Source organism: Fundulus heteroclitus, chromosome 22 (genome assembly GCF_011125445.2).
Source record: "Fundulus heteroclitus isolate FHET01 chromosome 22, MU-UCD_Fhet_4.1, whole genome shotgun sequence".
Classification (NCBI taxonomy): domain Eukaryota; kingdom Metazoa; phylum Chordata; class Actinopteri; order Cyprinodontiformes; family Fundulidae; genus Fundulus; species Fundulus heteroclitus.
The window spans coordinates 21,418,808-21,431,606 of record NC_046382.1 but is presented as its reverse complement, the minus strand read 5'-3'; the positions used below and the strand labels follow the sequence as shown (position 1 = coordinate 21,431,606).

Below are 12,799 nucleotides of genomic sequence, written 5' to 3'. Positions count from 1 at the left end.
GATTTTCTATTTATTTATTTTTTTGCTTAGCATAAAAATCAAAAATAGCAATAAATGAAACTTTATAGAGAGCATTATTATAAAGTGGATAATAATAAACAGCTGCTGCGCAGTGACTAGTCAGCAACTTGTGCAAGACTTCCAAATAACCAAGAAAAAAAAAAAAGGCCTCCACTGGAAAGACACAGCTGCAAAAAAAAGAAAAAAAAAAAAGAGGAGTAAAAACTGCCAGCAAATGAAGTACCTATCGATAATTCAGTTTCGATGTCTGTGGTGAAACTCTGAGCCATTGATCTGCTGCACAGCCAGCCGGCTTGACTGAGAGGCTCTGCCGAACGACTCAATCCCACAGAGTGGCAGCTCCTGTCCTCAGCCTTGTGTTGAGAACGTGTGCCATCGCTTTCACCCAAGAAGTCACACAGCTTGGTGCTGGCTTCAGGGAGCTTTGCAGCAGTTTTTACATAAGTCTTTTTTCTTTTTTTCTCCTGACAACAGCACTGAGCACAGACACAGAGGAGGAGGAGGAGGAAAAGAGCGAGCACTCACCGGGACAAGCACAGCCTCCAACAGACATCTTCTCACATGTTGGGCTCCTCTCTGAACGAAACAGCTGCACTCAGGCCACACGCCTCTCGCATGGGCCAACTCTGAGGAAAACAGCACAGACACAGAGAAGGGGAGGAGAGATAAGGGGGGGAGTGGTGAACAAAAAAAAAAAAAAAGCAGGCCATGTACAACACAACCACACTCCTCTCTCTCTCTCTCTCTTTCTCTCTCTCTCGCTCTGTGTCAGAGGCAGGAAGTTGGCAGCAGTGCTCAGGCTGCATCATTAATAGACATATTGCAACATGAGTGGGAGGTAGAGCGAGAGAGAGCGGTGAAATAGGAAGAAAGAGCCTCGGCGGTGTGTGTGTGTGTGTGTGAGAGAGAGAGAGACTAGAGCAGGGAACGGAGAATGCAAGAGGGAGGCAATTAGGGCAAAAGAGAGGAAAAAAAGAGAGGGGGGGGGGGGGGAAATGCAAAAGACGTGAGTGCATGTGTGGCAGTGATGCATCGTCTATTTTTTGCCCTGTGCTGCTGTGGGAGATAAACACACTCAGTGTGGAGCCCAGAGGCAGAGGGTAATTACTGCCATAACAAACACACACACATGCGAACACACACCGTGCCTCACGTATGACAGATCCTCATCTCTCTTTTCTGACTCCCGCTCCATCTTTTTTTGTTTTTGTTTTCTGTTTTTGTTTTTGTGCCGCAGAGAGAGAGAGAGAGAGAGCACCGGTGTTAATCACTACAGACAGGATCGATTAAAAATGCAAAGGCCTCCTGGAGCGCAGGGACACTGGAGACCCACGGGAGGCGAGGAGGACGTGTGAAGGCCCGACAAAGCTGCAGGTAGCTACGCAGTCTGCCTCGGCTTTAGACGTCAACGCAGTTATTTCTCTTTCTTCTAGCAGGGTTTTTTTTTTTTTGTATATTTATGTCGGTTTGTTAGGTAAATCTCTTTATTTAGCTGTTTGCCCTCTGCAGACTTTTATTCCCTTCCCCCTGTCCACCTGTCAGGTTTCCCTCCTGTTCGCTCCATAAGCAAACATACTTGTAATCTCACAATTGGTTCCCAGAAGTTTTAATTTCTCTTTTTCTTATCGGATGAGCAAAGAAAGCGTCCTGGTCTAATCTGCCGCAGTATAACGTTGCACGTTTGCATCCTGGAAAACGCAGCGCAACCACAAACTTCAGCCTATTCGTGTCTTGGAGCGACGCAGAGCAGAGCAGAGCCTGGCTGCGAAGAGCAAACGTCTGACGAGTGTGATATGCATTCAGTCTCCATTCAACCCTCCTGTGTAAAATCCGCTTGACGCACTGCAGAATGAGACTTCGGACCACTCTTTGAAAAACAGCTGGAGCTCAGTTAGATTGGGTTGAGAGAGTTTGTGAACAAAAAAAAAATATTAAAGTCGTGCCCCATATTTTCAGTTGGATTTAGGTCCGAAGTTTTACTTCCAACGCATGGTTTTGCTGCCTAAAGCAGCTTTTTTTTCCTGTATTGCCGCTCATTTATCTCCATTGTCAACTGTAACTTTGAACAGCTTCCCTGCTGTTCAAAGAAAATCCTCCCCACAGCATGATGTTACCACCACCATGGGAATGATAGGGATGGTGTGCTCAGAGTGAGGCGCAATGTTCGGTTTCCAAGAAACATCGGCGAGTGCTGAATACGTGTGCATGCCACACTTTTAGGATTTTATACTGGAAGAAAATGTGAAAACTGCGTATCCTGGTCCGCTGTATGGGGACCGAACTTTGTTACTGAACTTGGGACAAAGGGTGAAACGGGTTTGAAAGCTTCCGATACGTTTACGAGGCACTGAAAGCCTATTTCAGAGGGTCCTTCTTTAACAATATTGGCACAGAAGCACAGTAGCAAAGCAAAAAGGTAATAAGTGCATAGGGTTTGAAAAACAGAGTTTAAAACCTCCAATTTATCAAGCACTGTTAAGATGTCAAAAAAACCTCTCCCTGGACAATTCAAAGGTAGACCCTCTTGGTTCTGTAGGTTGGTTGTAGCATAAGAGACTTCTGAATATTAATGTTTTAGCAAAACGTTGGGTTGTAGCTATGGCCAAAGTCAGCCGCACTTCACTTTTCTACGTATGACTAATGGGAGCAAATGAGAACTGGTGCGAGTAATACTGACGGCGTCCGAAACAGAGACATCAGAGTGTTTTAGCTGCGAAACAGCGAAGAACACCACATGCCTAAATGCTAAATGTTTCCTCACCACTTCTGATCTACTGCAATAAACACGGTGCCATATGCAGTTGTGCAATAAGCTACAGACATCCGTGAGCAGAAAAAAAAAACAGAGTCAGAGCTGCTCTGGTGGACAATGTATGCAATGACAGCTTCTGCTGCAATAGATTAAATTGTGTTTCCGTTGGAAAAAAAACACTCTTGTAACAATACATCAATAGGGATCCATATTTTATAAGGAAATTGGAATAGTGCCGGGCTTTATGTTAAGCAGAATAGCAAAGTGAAAGAAAAAAGAAAGTGTGGAAATGGCTTAAAGTAACTAATTTCACCTTAGACAGTGGATAAATATATAAAGTTTATCTATGTACTTTGATTAACAGCTCTTTACGTGATCTTTGACGTCCACTTTATAACTGAATTACAGTAAATTAAACACATGAATGTGTGAAACTAGTGTCTTCGACAACCATTCATGCTTATGTGACAGGCAAATACAAAGTAAACATGTTTTGCCATCACTTTTCAATAGGACAGGGAGTGGGCTGTAACTAGGCCACTCTGACACCTGGATTCCCATGCTTTGATTTAAACCCTTGCATCGTAGCCCAGGCTGCATGTTCTGGGTTGTTGTCCTGCTGGACGGTAAAACTCTGCCACAGCCTTGAGTCTTTTGCATCCTATTATATGTTTTCTTCCTGGATGCCCTGAATGGTACGTCTTCCATTGAACTGTGACAAGCTTCCCTGTTTCTGCTGAAGAGAAGCATTCCCACAACATGATGCTGCCACCGCCGAGTTTCACTCCAGGTAGGGCTGGGCGATACGGCCTAAACGATAAAATCTCAGATTCTTTTCACAATAAATCGGATTTACGATTTTAATATTTTTTTTTTTCAGAAACAACAAAGGAAATTATTCAAATAAACTTTTGTCTTTATTTGACCAAAAAAATAAAACTTAAAATAAGGCGAAATAAACTAGAAAAAGCTGTTCCTGCGTAACAGCGAGTGAGAATAATAATCTGCAGAATGATTTGAGCAGAAGATGCAGAAGATCCCTGCAGAAGGGAAAAAGTAGCTATAAAACGTTGAAATCAGATTTGAAGAATTTGAAAAAATTGCAGAATTTGAAGGGATTTGAAGAATTTGAAAAAATTGAAGAATTAGAAGAATGTGAAGAATTTGAAACATTTGTAGGAATTTGAAAAAAATTTGAAGGAATTTGAAGAATTTGAAGGAATTTGAATTTTATTTTTAAAAATTTGAAAATTTGAAAAATTGGAAGAATTTGTATCAATTTGAATTGATTTCAAGGGGAACAGACAAACAAAGAAAATCACACAACAAGTGAAATATTTTAAAAAGTGTAAAAGTTAGCATAACCATGAGATACAGCAGTCGTGCCGGGAACGAGCCGAACATTTTCATAGCAAAATTGTTGAAATCGGTTGAAGTATGCGGGAGTAGTTAGACGCCTACGGAATAATAATAATAAAGAAAAACAGGAAAACAATCAGTGAGAATGCTTTATAGCATTCTCACTGATAAAGCTTCCTCTTGAACAAAGATGAGTGTCCCTGTTGTGATTAATAGTGTGTTAACATGCCTTTCACCAAAGCCACACAGCAGCAGCTGCCTGTGCCTGTGAGACAGCGCTGAGGGAAAAGGGAGACCCCACACAGCTCCAGCAGTGAGACAGCAACAGCAGACAGACTGCTGCTTTCATGTGAAGCTGGCTGCTAAATTGCAAAGAACACAGAAATGACTGTGAAAAGTCTCTAAATATATATGAGTCGGTACGCAGGAAACACTGGACTGTCGGCTCCAGTTTCCCTTCTCTGCCCAGAGCAGAGCCGCTCAGTGGCCGCCAGCAGCGAGGCGGCCAGAAGCCGGAGGAGTTGGTTTTTCAAAAGTAAATTTCAACATTTAACCATATTTTAATTAATTTAAAACTATAATCATCATTAGAATAAGTGTGCAAATATACAGTAGCTATGCTATATAATATGCTTTACATTGTTTTAACATATTTTGTAACTGATTCTGAAGGTTTGGCGGCTTTTATTTTGGTGTGGCGCTGCGTCACGATCAAATACATGTAGCGGAAATCCTCGGTTAAAAAAAAAACAAAGAAACAAAAAGTTTCGTCTTTAGAGTGTTTCCACAATATAGTTTCCTAAACATATATTCAACATTGCAAGTTTTTTACCAAAACAGTTTCCCCTTTTCAGGACTGATAAAACGCGTGTTCTCTAGCAAATGATCCAAAGCACGTGTTCTCATTTGTGTTAGAAAAGACATAATTTGATTGGAAAAACAGCAACCAGCCAAGAAATGCCTGATTGGTATATATATATAATATATATATATATATATATATATATATATATATATATATATATATATATATATATATATATATATATATATATATATATAATTGACTTTCCGGATATTAAATCTTTATAAATTACAAATTTGAATGAATCGCTAAAATCGGTTTATCGCCCAGCACTAACTCCAGGGATGTGCAGTTTTTGCATGTCGGTCAAAAAAAATGTTGCTGTCATGTGATCAAAGCACATTTTGACAAAGATTTACCACGTTCCCTTTATGGCTTGTCGCAAACTTCAACATCTCAGTGACTTTGGCTTAGCCAGGAGAGTAACAGACACAGAGTACTAGCTCTGTATAATCTGTATAATCTGACTGATTTTGACTTTGTAAAGTGCCTCGAGATGACATGTTTCATGAATTGGCGCTATATAAATAAAATTAAATTGAATTGAGTACTAGCTGTGCGTTACTGAGCGTGACTGGCTGAATGTGGCTGTGGTGTGAAATGCTGTAGTGTTTGTAATGTTCTACACGTGTTCTGTCCACGTACCATTTACTCTGCAATTAAGGACAGGTGTGCAAAGTTCACAACTCATAATTTTCCTGTTCACAGATTCTCCCACCTGAGCTATGGGCGTCTGCAGCTCTTCCAAAGTAACCGTGCGGCCTCCTGGATGGCCGACCTGTCAGCTTGGTGAGTGGCCATGTCACAGCAGGTCATCACGTGTGCCGTACGTTCTGTTTTAGACGGACCTGTCAGGTGTGTCCCTTAGTCTCTATGATGCTGTTTGTTTTCAATGTTCTCTATTAAAACCTCTGAAGCCTTCATAGAATAGTTACATTTACATTCATGCTACTTTTTTTCTGCAAATGGTTTTAACCTGGATGAAAGGAAGAAAACAATGGCAGCCACTGATGTACTGTATCTGAGGATCAGCATCCCTCACCCCCGACCACATTAAAGCTCAGTTTAACAAACTTGTTTTCTGTCACAGTCATCTAATTCACTTACAGGAGACAAATAAATGTCTCCCTGTCAAAAATCAAAGGTGACAGGCACATTCCCCACACACCGTCGCGCTGACAGAGGCATCACAGTTAAATGTCACACACCATGTCAGACACTGCTGTCAGGACCAAGATACAACGAACAACCCTGCGGGCCCTCTCTTTTTTTTTCCCCCCTCCTCTGTTTTTACTTCCCTCTCGCAGACAGAGATCTTGTTGCCCCTTTGGTCTGTGCTTGTCTGTCTCTCTCTCTCATTTTTCTTTTCCTGTGCTGCTTGCAAAGGTGCCACGTTTGTAGTTTAACACGAACAGATCTCACTGCCGTAGTCTCCTGTAAAGCATCATAATCCGTTTCAGGAGGTTTAGGCTCTGAGCTGAGCGCCAAACTGCGCCGTTAGACGCACTCTTTGTTACCTTTCTTCAATTCAAGGTGCAGAGATTGCCTCTCTGTCAACACGTCCACACAGAAAGCTCTCAGAGAAAGTAATCAAGCCCCCCCTCCCCGCTGTGGGAACACGTAATAGCAGCAGCTCAATAACAATATGTGACACACAGCAAAGTGCTCGCACACAGGCTCCCTGACGGAGGCGCGCATCTGCTCCCAGCATGTTGTTTACAGCAAACACATGGTTGTTTTTTTGTTTTTTTTGGGGGGGGGGGTGCACTGACAGTCAAAATCTCTTAATAAATCTCTCCGAATTCCCCAAAGCACTCCTGCTGGTTCTTCATATCTGTGCCACAGACATGGTTTCTCCTCCAGCTTTTGTTTTGCACGTCCTACACCTCCACGCTCTCTCTCTCTCTCTTCCTTTCCCACCTTCCAGCGCTCCTGTATCCCTCCTGTCGGTGCTTACCTTTACCTTTGTCCTCCTCTCTCTCTCTCTCTCTCTGCTCCTACTCTCTTCGCTCGCTGGATAAAAGTGTCCTCTCGGGGTCAGCGGCGCGGAGGGAAAATCCGGCAGGTCCGGTCAACAGAGAGAGGACTGAGCGCCGTGCCGAGAGGAAACGGCGAATGGAGAGACGGTGGTGATGGAGGGGGGATCTGGCAGTGAGCAAATTGGATGATGAGACTGAAAGGAAGGAAGAGGAGGAGGTGGATATATGTGTGTATTGAGGGGGGTGGGGGGGGGGGGGCTTTCAGCTGCACTGGTATGAATATGACGCAGAGGCAGCAGCCAGATCCCTTTCTCCTCTCCTCTCATCTCCCCCGTACCCGGCGAGAAAGACGACCGTGAGGTGGGAAAGGGGAGGCTGTAACCATGACAACGGCAGAGCACCGGCTTGCGGGTAGCATTTTGGGGCGCATCCTCTTTTCCTTCCCCCGTGTCGCCCGCAGTGTCACAGATGTGCGGTAAATGTGCGTAAAACAGGCAGGCGCAACGCGGATTCACCGGGACGTGGCACGACAACCGGAGGCACGACGTCCGGGCTTGTTACGACTGCCGAGAGCCGGAGAGGACGCTGGAAGCAGAATGTGCCCCACTGTAAAATCCCCCCACCCCAAAAAAAAAAAAAAAAAAAAAAAAACAATGGCAAGAGAAGCAACAGCTGAGAGACAGAGAGGAGAGAGAGGGAAAAAGAGAGAGAGAGAGAGAGTACTGTATCAGCAGATGTAAACAGTTAAGATGCAAATGTTTTACGTGATTTAAAGGCATTTATTCACAAGGAATGCAACAATGATTCATACATCTGTTGCTTAAATAATAAAGCATGTTGATTATTATGATTATTATTATTATTATTATGGCTGTAGTATAATGACGGCCAAAAGTGCTGCAATCCAGAATATAAAGATTTTTTTTTATTTTTATTTTTTTTACAATCTACTTTTTTTTATTAAAGTGGATTGTATAAAAAGACACATTTCTATTTTTTTTTTTTTTTACCCTATCTGACAGACTAAACATTTCCTGTTTGGAGCCAGTGGGGATTGCCAAAATCATTTCTATTTGCTCCATGCCAGAATAATCAGAGAGATAATCTTTTTTTTAATTTTTTTATTTTTTTATTACTTACCCCAAATTTGGAAGTCCACAGAGATTAGATTAGTTTACAAAGCTATGGCATCAATCTTAATTCCCAACGCTGGTGTATCCTCTGAATGTATTTTACAGCAACACCTCAAAAGGCTCTGCTTCTCCGTGGGACGCCTTGGGAAAAACTGCAAGAATCAGGCAGACAACAGGGAGGGAATTATGGATCTCCACAAGTCTGGTTAAGCCTCGGGTACAATTTCCAGATGCCCGGAGGGCGCCGCGTTAATCTGTTCAGACAATTCTATGCAAACATACACACATGAGAACCATCATAGTGTTTAGGACGGACGCAGGTTCCTATTAATCTGTTTTAATGGGAAATGTCTGCATCGATCCCGGGAACAAAAGCAAAAGACCCTCTGAAGCTGCAGATTGAAGCTGGTAAAACGGTATTACTGTCCAGAGTGAAATGAGTCCTGTGCCAGCATAGTCTAAGATAAAAAGCCAGATTTGCAGTTTGCAAATGCACTCAGGGGACAAAGCCTTTACTTTCAGAGACACGGCCCGTCTGATTAAACTGAAATTGAAGTGCTTGGCCATTATGTCCAGCCTTACATCTGCAGATAAAAAAAAAAACATGGATGCTTGTGAGCTGGCATCATCTCGTGTGGGTGTTTTGCTGCATGAGTGACTGATCCACTTCAAAATATTAGGCGGAAATGCTGGATCCACTTGTCAGGAAATCAGCCAAGGAGCTGGAGCTTGGGTGCTAAAGGGCCTACCAAACGAACAGTAGCCCTAAACATACTGCTAAATTAGTCACAATGTGATATAAGAAGAAGAAAGCCGACGTGTTGGTACGTACATCACAAAGTCCCAAAGAAAACCGACTAAAAAACACCAGCAAACTACTATTTGAAACATTTGGACGGCTAAACAAAACTGTGAGAGGCATGCGGTTTACAAGGCAATTGTAATTAACGCTAAAATGTAAGTAAACCTCTGAGTTTAAAATAAACCAAATCAATGGACCTAGAACAAATCGAATCGTTTAGTCTGACTGTGAGGAGACAGTCTCAGTGTATACAACATCTAATTAAAACTTTATATTTGAGGCATCAAAAGAAAATATCAATTTTGCTGTAACTGTATTCTATTACATATTTAAATTAATTAGTTAAAGGTTTGATTTATTACATTTTAATTTTTTTAGCATCGAGGAACTATGTAATAATTGAATAAATATAAATGGTGAAATAACTGTGCTGTGTATGCTTTCAACAGATGTTTTATTATGCATGGTATACATTGTTGAAACATCCATTTCTTTCTTTGTTCATCTAGTTTATGTATTTCCAGCTTTATTTAATTATCACATATTAAATGTATTAACAGCCTGGTTATTTACTTGACAATGGTGCTTTTAGCCCTTGATGAAAATGCTCTAAAACATGTATTTACCTGATAATAAACATTTGTTTTTAAAAATAAATGCTGCCATTTAATATCAGAAAGAGAGTGCCACGTGTATCACAAATCTTTTGTTAGTGGAGATGGAAAATAAGAAAATAAGATGGTTCTCAGAGACAGCACCATCATGGATATAACTTGCCCCTGAAAGTCCTTTTTTTATGTTGCTGTTCCAAAATAGCAGATTTTAAGTACAATAATCTCCAAAAATCTACTGAAAGGATGATGATGACTAGTCTGAATACAAGCTTGTTGGATAATGTCAAAGTTAAATCTACTCAGGAAAAGTAACAGTGTTTTTATATTTATCTTTTTATGACAACTTATTTTAAAAGCGGGGGCTGTTTTTTTTTTTTTTTTGCTTGTTTTTTTTGTGTGGCAGAATGCCTAAAAATAAAATCAAGCAAAACCATCAAACCACATATTGTGGTTCTTAACCACAGATTATGTTGATCAAAAAATTAACAGTGACTATTACATAGGGGCAAGCTTCTAACTTGACATTACAGTGCTTATTGTGCCATTAAAGCATGTTAATTACATCTAACTGACCTTTATTCCAAAAGTGCTCCTGAGTGGGATCTTTCCCTTTTTAGAGCAACACATTCTGTACCTTTAACCCACGCCACAGACACCAGTGGGACACCTCACCCTTCTGAAATGTTTGAATCAGGATTCAGCCTAGCCAGCTGCCAAAGGGCCTAATGCCTGTCCTGTTTTTTTCCACAGCTCCGTTTGAGGGCACCTTCAAAGTTCACCATCACATGTAGCTTGGACTAAATGATGAGAACGCTGCTGGAGAACGTGGGAAGAGCTGGCGAGAGGCTGCGGGCGAGCCGTTGTTTCCACTCAGCAGAGATTCTGCTGAATGGAGAACACCCTGACAGACAGAGTGGTGAACCGCGCTGAGACCACAGAGCTCACGCTCGTCTGCTTTGAGGCTGCCGTGTCGTTTGCTTTGCCTCTAATCCATTTTCACTTGTGGGACTCGGGGGTTTGCCAAAAGCTTTTCCAAGACACGCAGTACAAGTGGTAATGAGGAATTCATCTACTCCTCTTTTGTTTTTTTACTCTGTTTAATCTCTTTTTTCTCATCATTAGCTGTTTTCTCATTACAATTTGTCCTTTTTTATGGCATAACAGCAAAAAGAACACCAGCGCTCTTTATTTTTAACATCCTAGGGGGCTCGGAGAGGAACGGATTTGTTTTATCACTTGATTTTTGATGTAGTCCTTTGTGCAACTTTCATTTAATACTAGGCTTTTTCTAAATATTGTTGCATTTTATCTTAACAGTGAAAAAAAAATAAAAGCCACTTTCGGATCCTAATTTTTGTTTCTTACAAAGATGCAGAGTCTCTTCATGAATCTAGAATATTATTAATTGATGGATTTATCTGTACAAGTTGGATGTTTTGTTTTTAAGTGCCTTAAAATGAAATTTGTTTTATTTTGGCACTATATTGTATTCAGTTCTCTTCAAATGACAAAAGATTATATTAAGATTCCACGTTTTAAGATGATATTGAGTTTATGCTCTAGGTATTTGGGTCTTGTGGTTAAACACCAAATCCCAGGTTTTGTTGTGTAAAAACTGAGATCATGAATAATTAATAATAATAATAAATCCTGCTGAAATTTCGATAAAAAGAGAAAAAACTAACGTTTGGGGGAAAGTAGAAGTAAACATAAAACAAGGTAATTTCTAATCTTCTACCAGATTTAAGTCTGAACTCTGGCTAAATCATTCCAGGACTTTTATTCTGGCGAGACCCTTCTATGATTCAGATGTAGGTTTTGGGTCAAAGCTGTCTAGGATTTTTGATCTGTTCACAATTTATTCTACCATGATAAAAAAAAAAAAAAAAAATCAATGTCCTTTAGAGCAAAATTAACCCCAACAGGATTATTCTGTTTCAGTGTGGGTGTTGTGTGTTAATGCAGTTTAACATACTCTTCACAGCTGCAGGTGGCTTTATGTGAAAAAAAAAAAAAAAAAAAACTCAACAACACAGAATGTCAGAAAAACCTCTGTAATTTGAAAGGCTAAGGCTTTGAAACATTCGTTTTGAATGAACTAAGACTTTATTGAGACTAAAAACTAATGATTAGCGGAGTATTTCAAGGGAGCCGAAGATCAGAGAATCTCTGGAGGGAAAAGGTCAGTCCAGGAAATTGCTCATACTGATTGCAACCATTTGAGTTTTAACGCCTCATTTATTTCAAAGTCAGTTTGTTTTAGCAAATATTTTTTATTTAAGACAATGAAACGTACAAATGCAGTCAAAATTTGATTTGTTTTTTTGGGTGGGTTTCTTACGTTTGGGAGGCATGGCTAAACACTGCAATGGATAACTCTAGAAATGGATGGATTGCAATTTTTCTAAGGCAGTTTATCCCAAAATATTTATTAATCTGGTTGTATCTTATGATTCTTGGTGTCTAGCAGCGTAGGGATGAATGCAGTCAATAGCAAATGTATTGCTTCTCCCGGAAGGGTTAGGTTTAACGTGATATTTTGATTTAACCAACATGTTCTTTCGGACTAGAAGCAGTATAAACGTCCTTGACTTTGATCTAGTTTAAAAGAAATGTGGTGGGAGCTAAAGATTAGGGTGATGGCAAGGAGGCTTTCCAAACCTCAAAGACTTTAGGTCACTATCAAAAAATAAACCTTAAATAAAGCAATAATATGAAGCTGTGATAAAAGGGGTTTGGTTGCTGTGATGCCAACATAGATTTTTCCATAGATTATTGACAAAGGTCTAATAAATTTTTGACATACCATTTTTCATTAATACTTCCTTACATTCCTTCATCATCTGAGTGACGACTCTAATTTTCTGTGAGACTCAAACATCTTGGTTGAATGAAAATACTTTTCAATCTAAATCTCCCAAGAGGAATGAATCATTCAGCTCCTAACTGCAGATGATTGCTGCCCTCCACAGGATTTTGTCTTTACTTCAGATTTTTGAATGCCGATTTGAATGGGATCGAAAACTGAATCACTGTTTTTTGCGGTTCTCTTCAAACCAGGCTATGAATTTAACAAAATAAATAAATAAACAGTCTTCTGAATAAGTAAATATTTTTGCCTGTGATACTATAAATGGCATTCAGGACGGTCTATGGAAAACCACAATACAATCACAAAGTCCTGTTGCTTGGTTCTTACTATTTGAAGCAAATATTTTTAACCTCATTGTGAGAAATAATCGGGCTACAACATCATTTAAATACACTTTTATTG

At 40.3% G+C, this 12,799-nt stretch overlaps 1 protein-coding gene and 1 long non-coding RNA gene across 3 annotated transcripts in view; one reads left to right on the top strand and one right to left on the bottom strand.

Annotated features, from left to right (window-relative positions):
* The window catches only part of ldb1a (LIM domain binding 1a), a 33,884-nt gene extending 26,697 nt beyond the window's left edge, over positions 1-7,187 (bottom strand). Inside the window, exons 1-2 of one of the 2 annotated variants that reach the window (XM_036126633.1) lie at positions 6,955-7,187; positions 547-647 (exon numbers count right to left, since the gene is read on the bottom strand). In XM_036126633.1, coding sequence (XP_035982526.1) covers positions 547-574 — 28 coding nt within the window. In that variant the 5' untranslated portion in view covers positions 575-647; positions 6,955-7,187. The remainder of the gene's footprint in view (positions 1-546; positions 648-6,954) is intronic. The other variant, XM_036126634.1, reaches the window with a different exon arrangement.
* LOC110366466 lies at positions 656-10,808 on the top strand. Its single transcript, XR_004927684.1, has 4 exons — positions 656-1,121; positions 1,263-1,395; positions 5,706-5,786; positions 10,276-10,808. It is a non-coding gene; the product is annotated as an uncharacterized LOC110366466 (long non-coding RNA).
* The last annotated feature ends 1,991 nt before the right edge of the window (positions 10,809-12,799 follow it).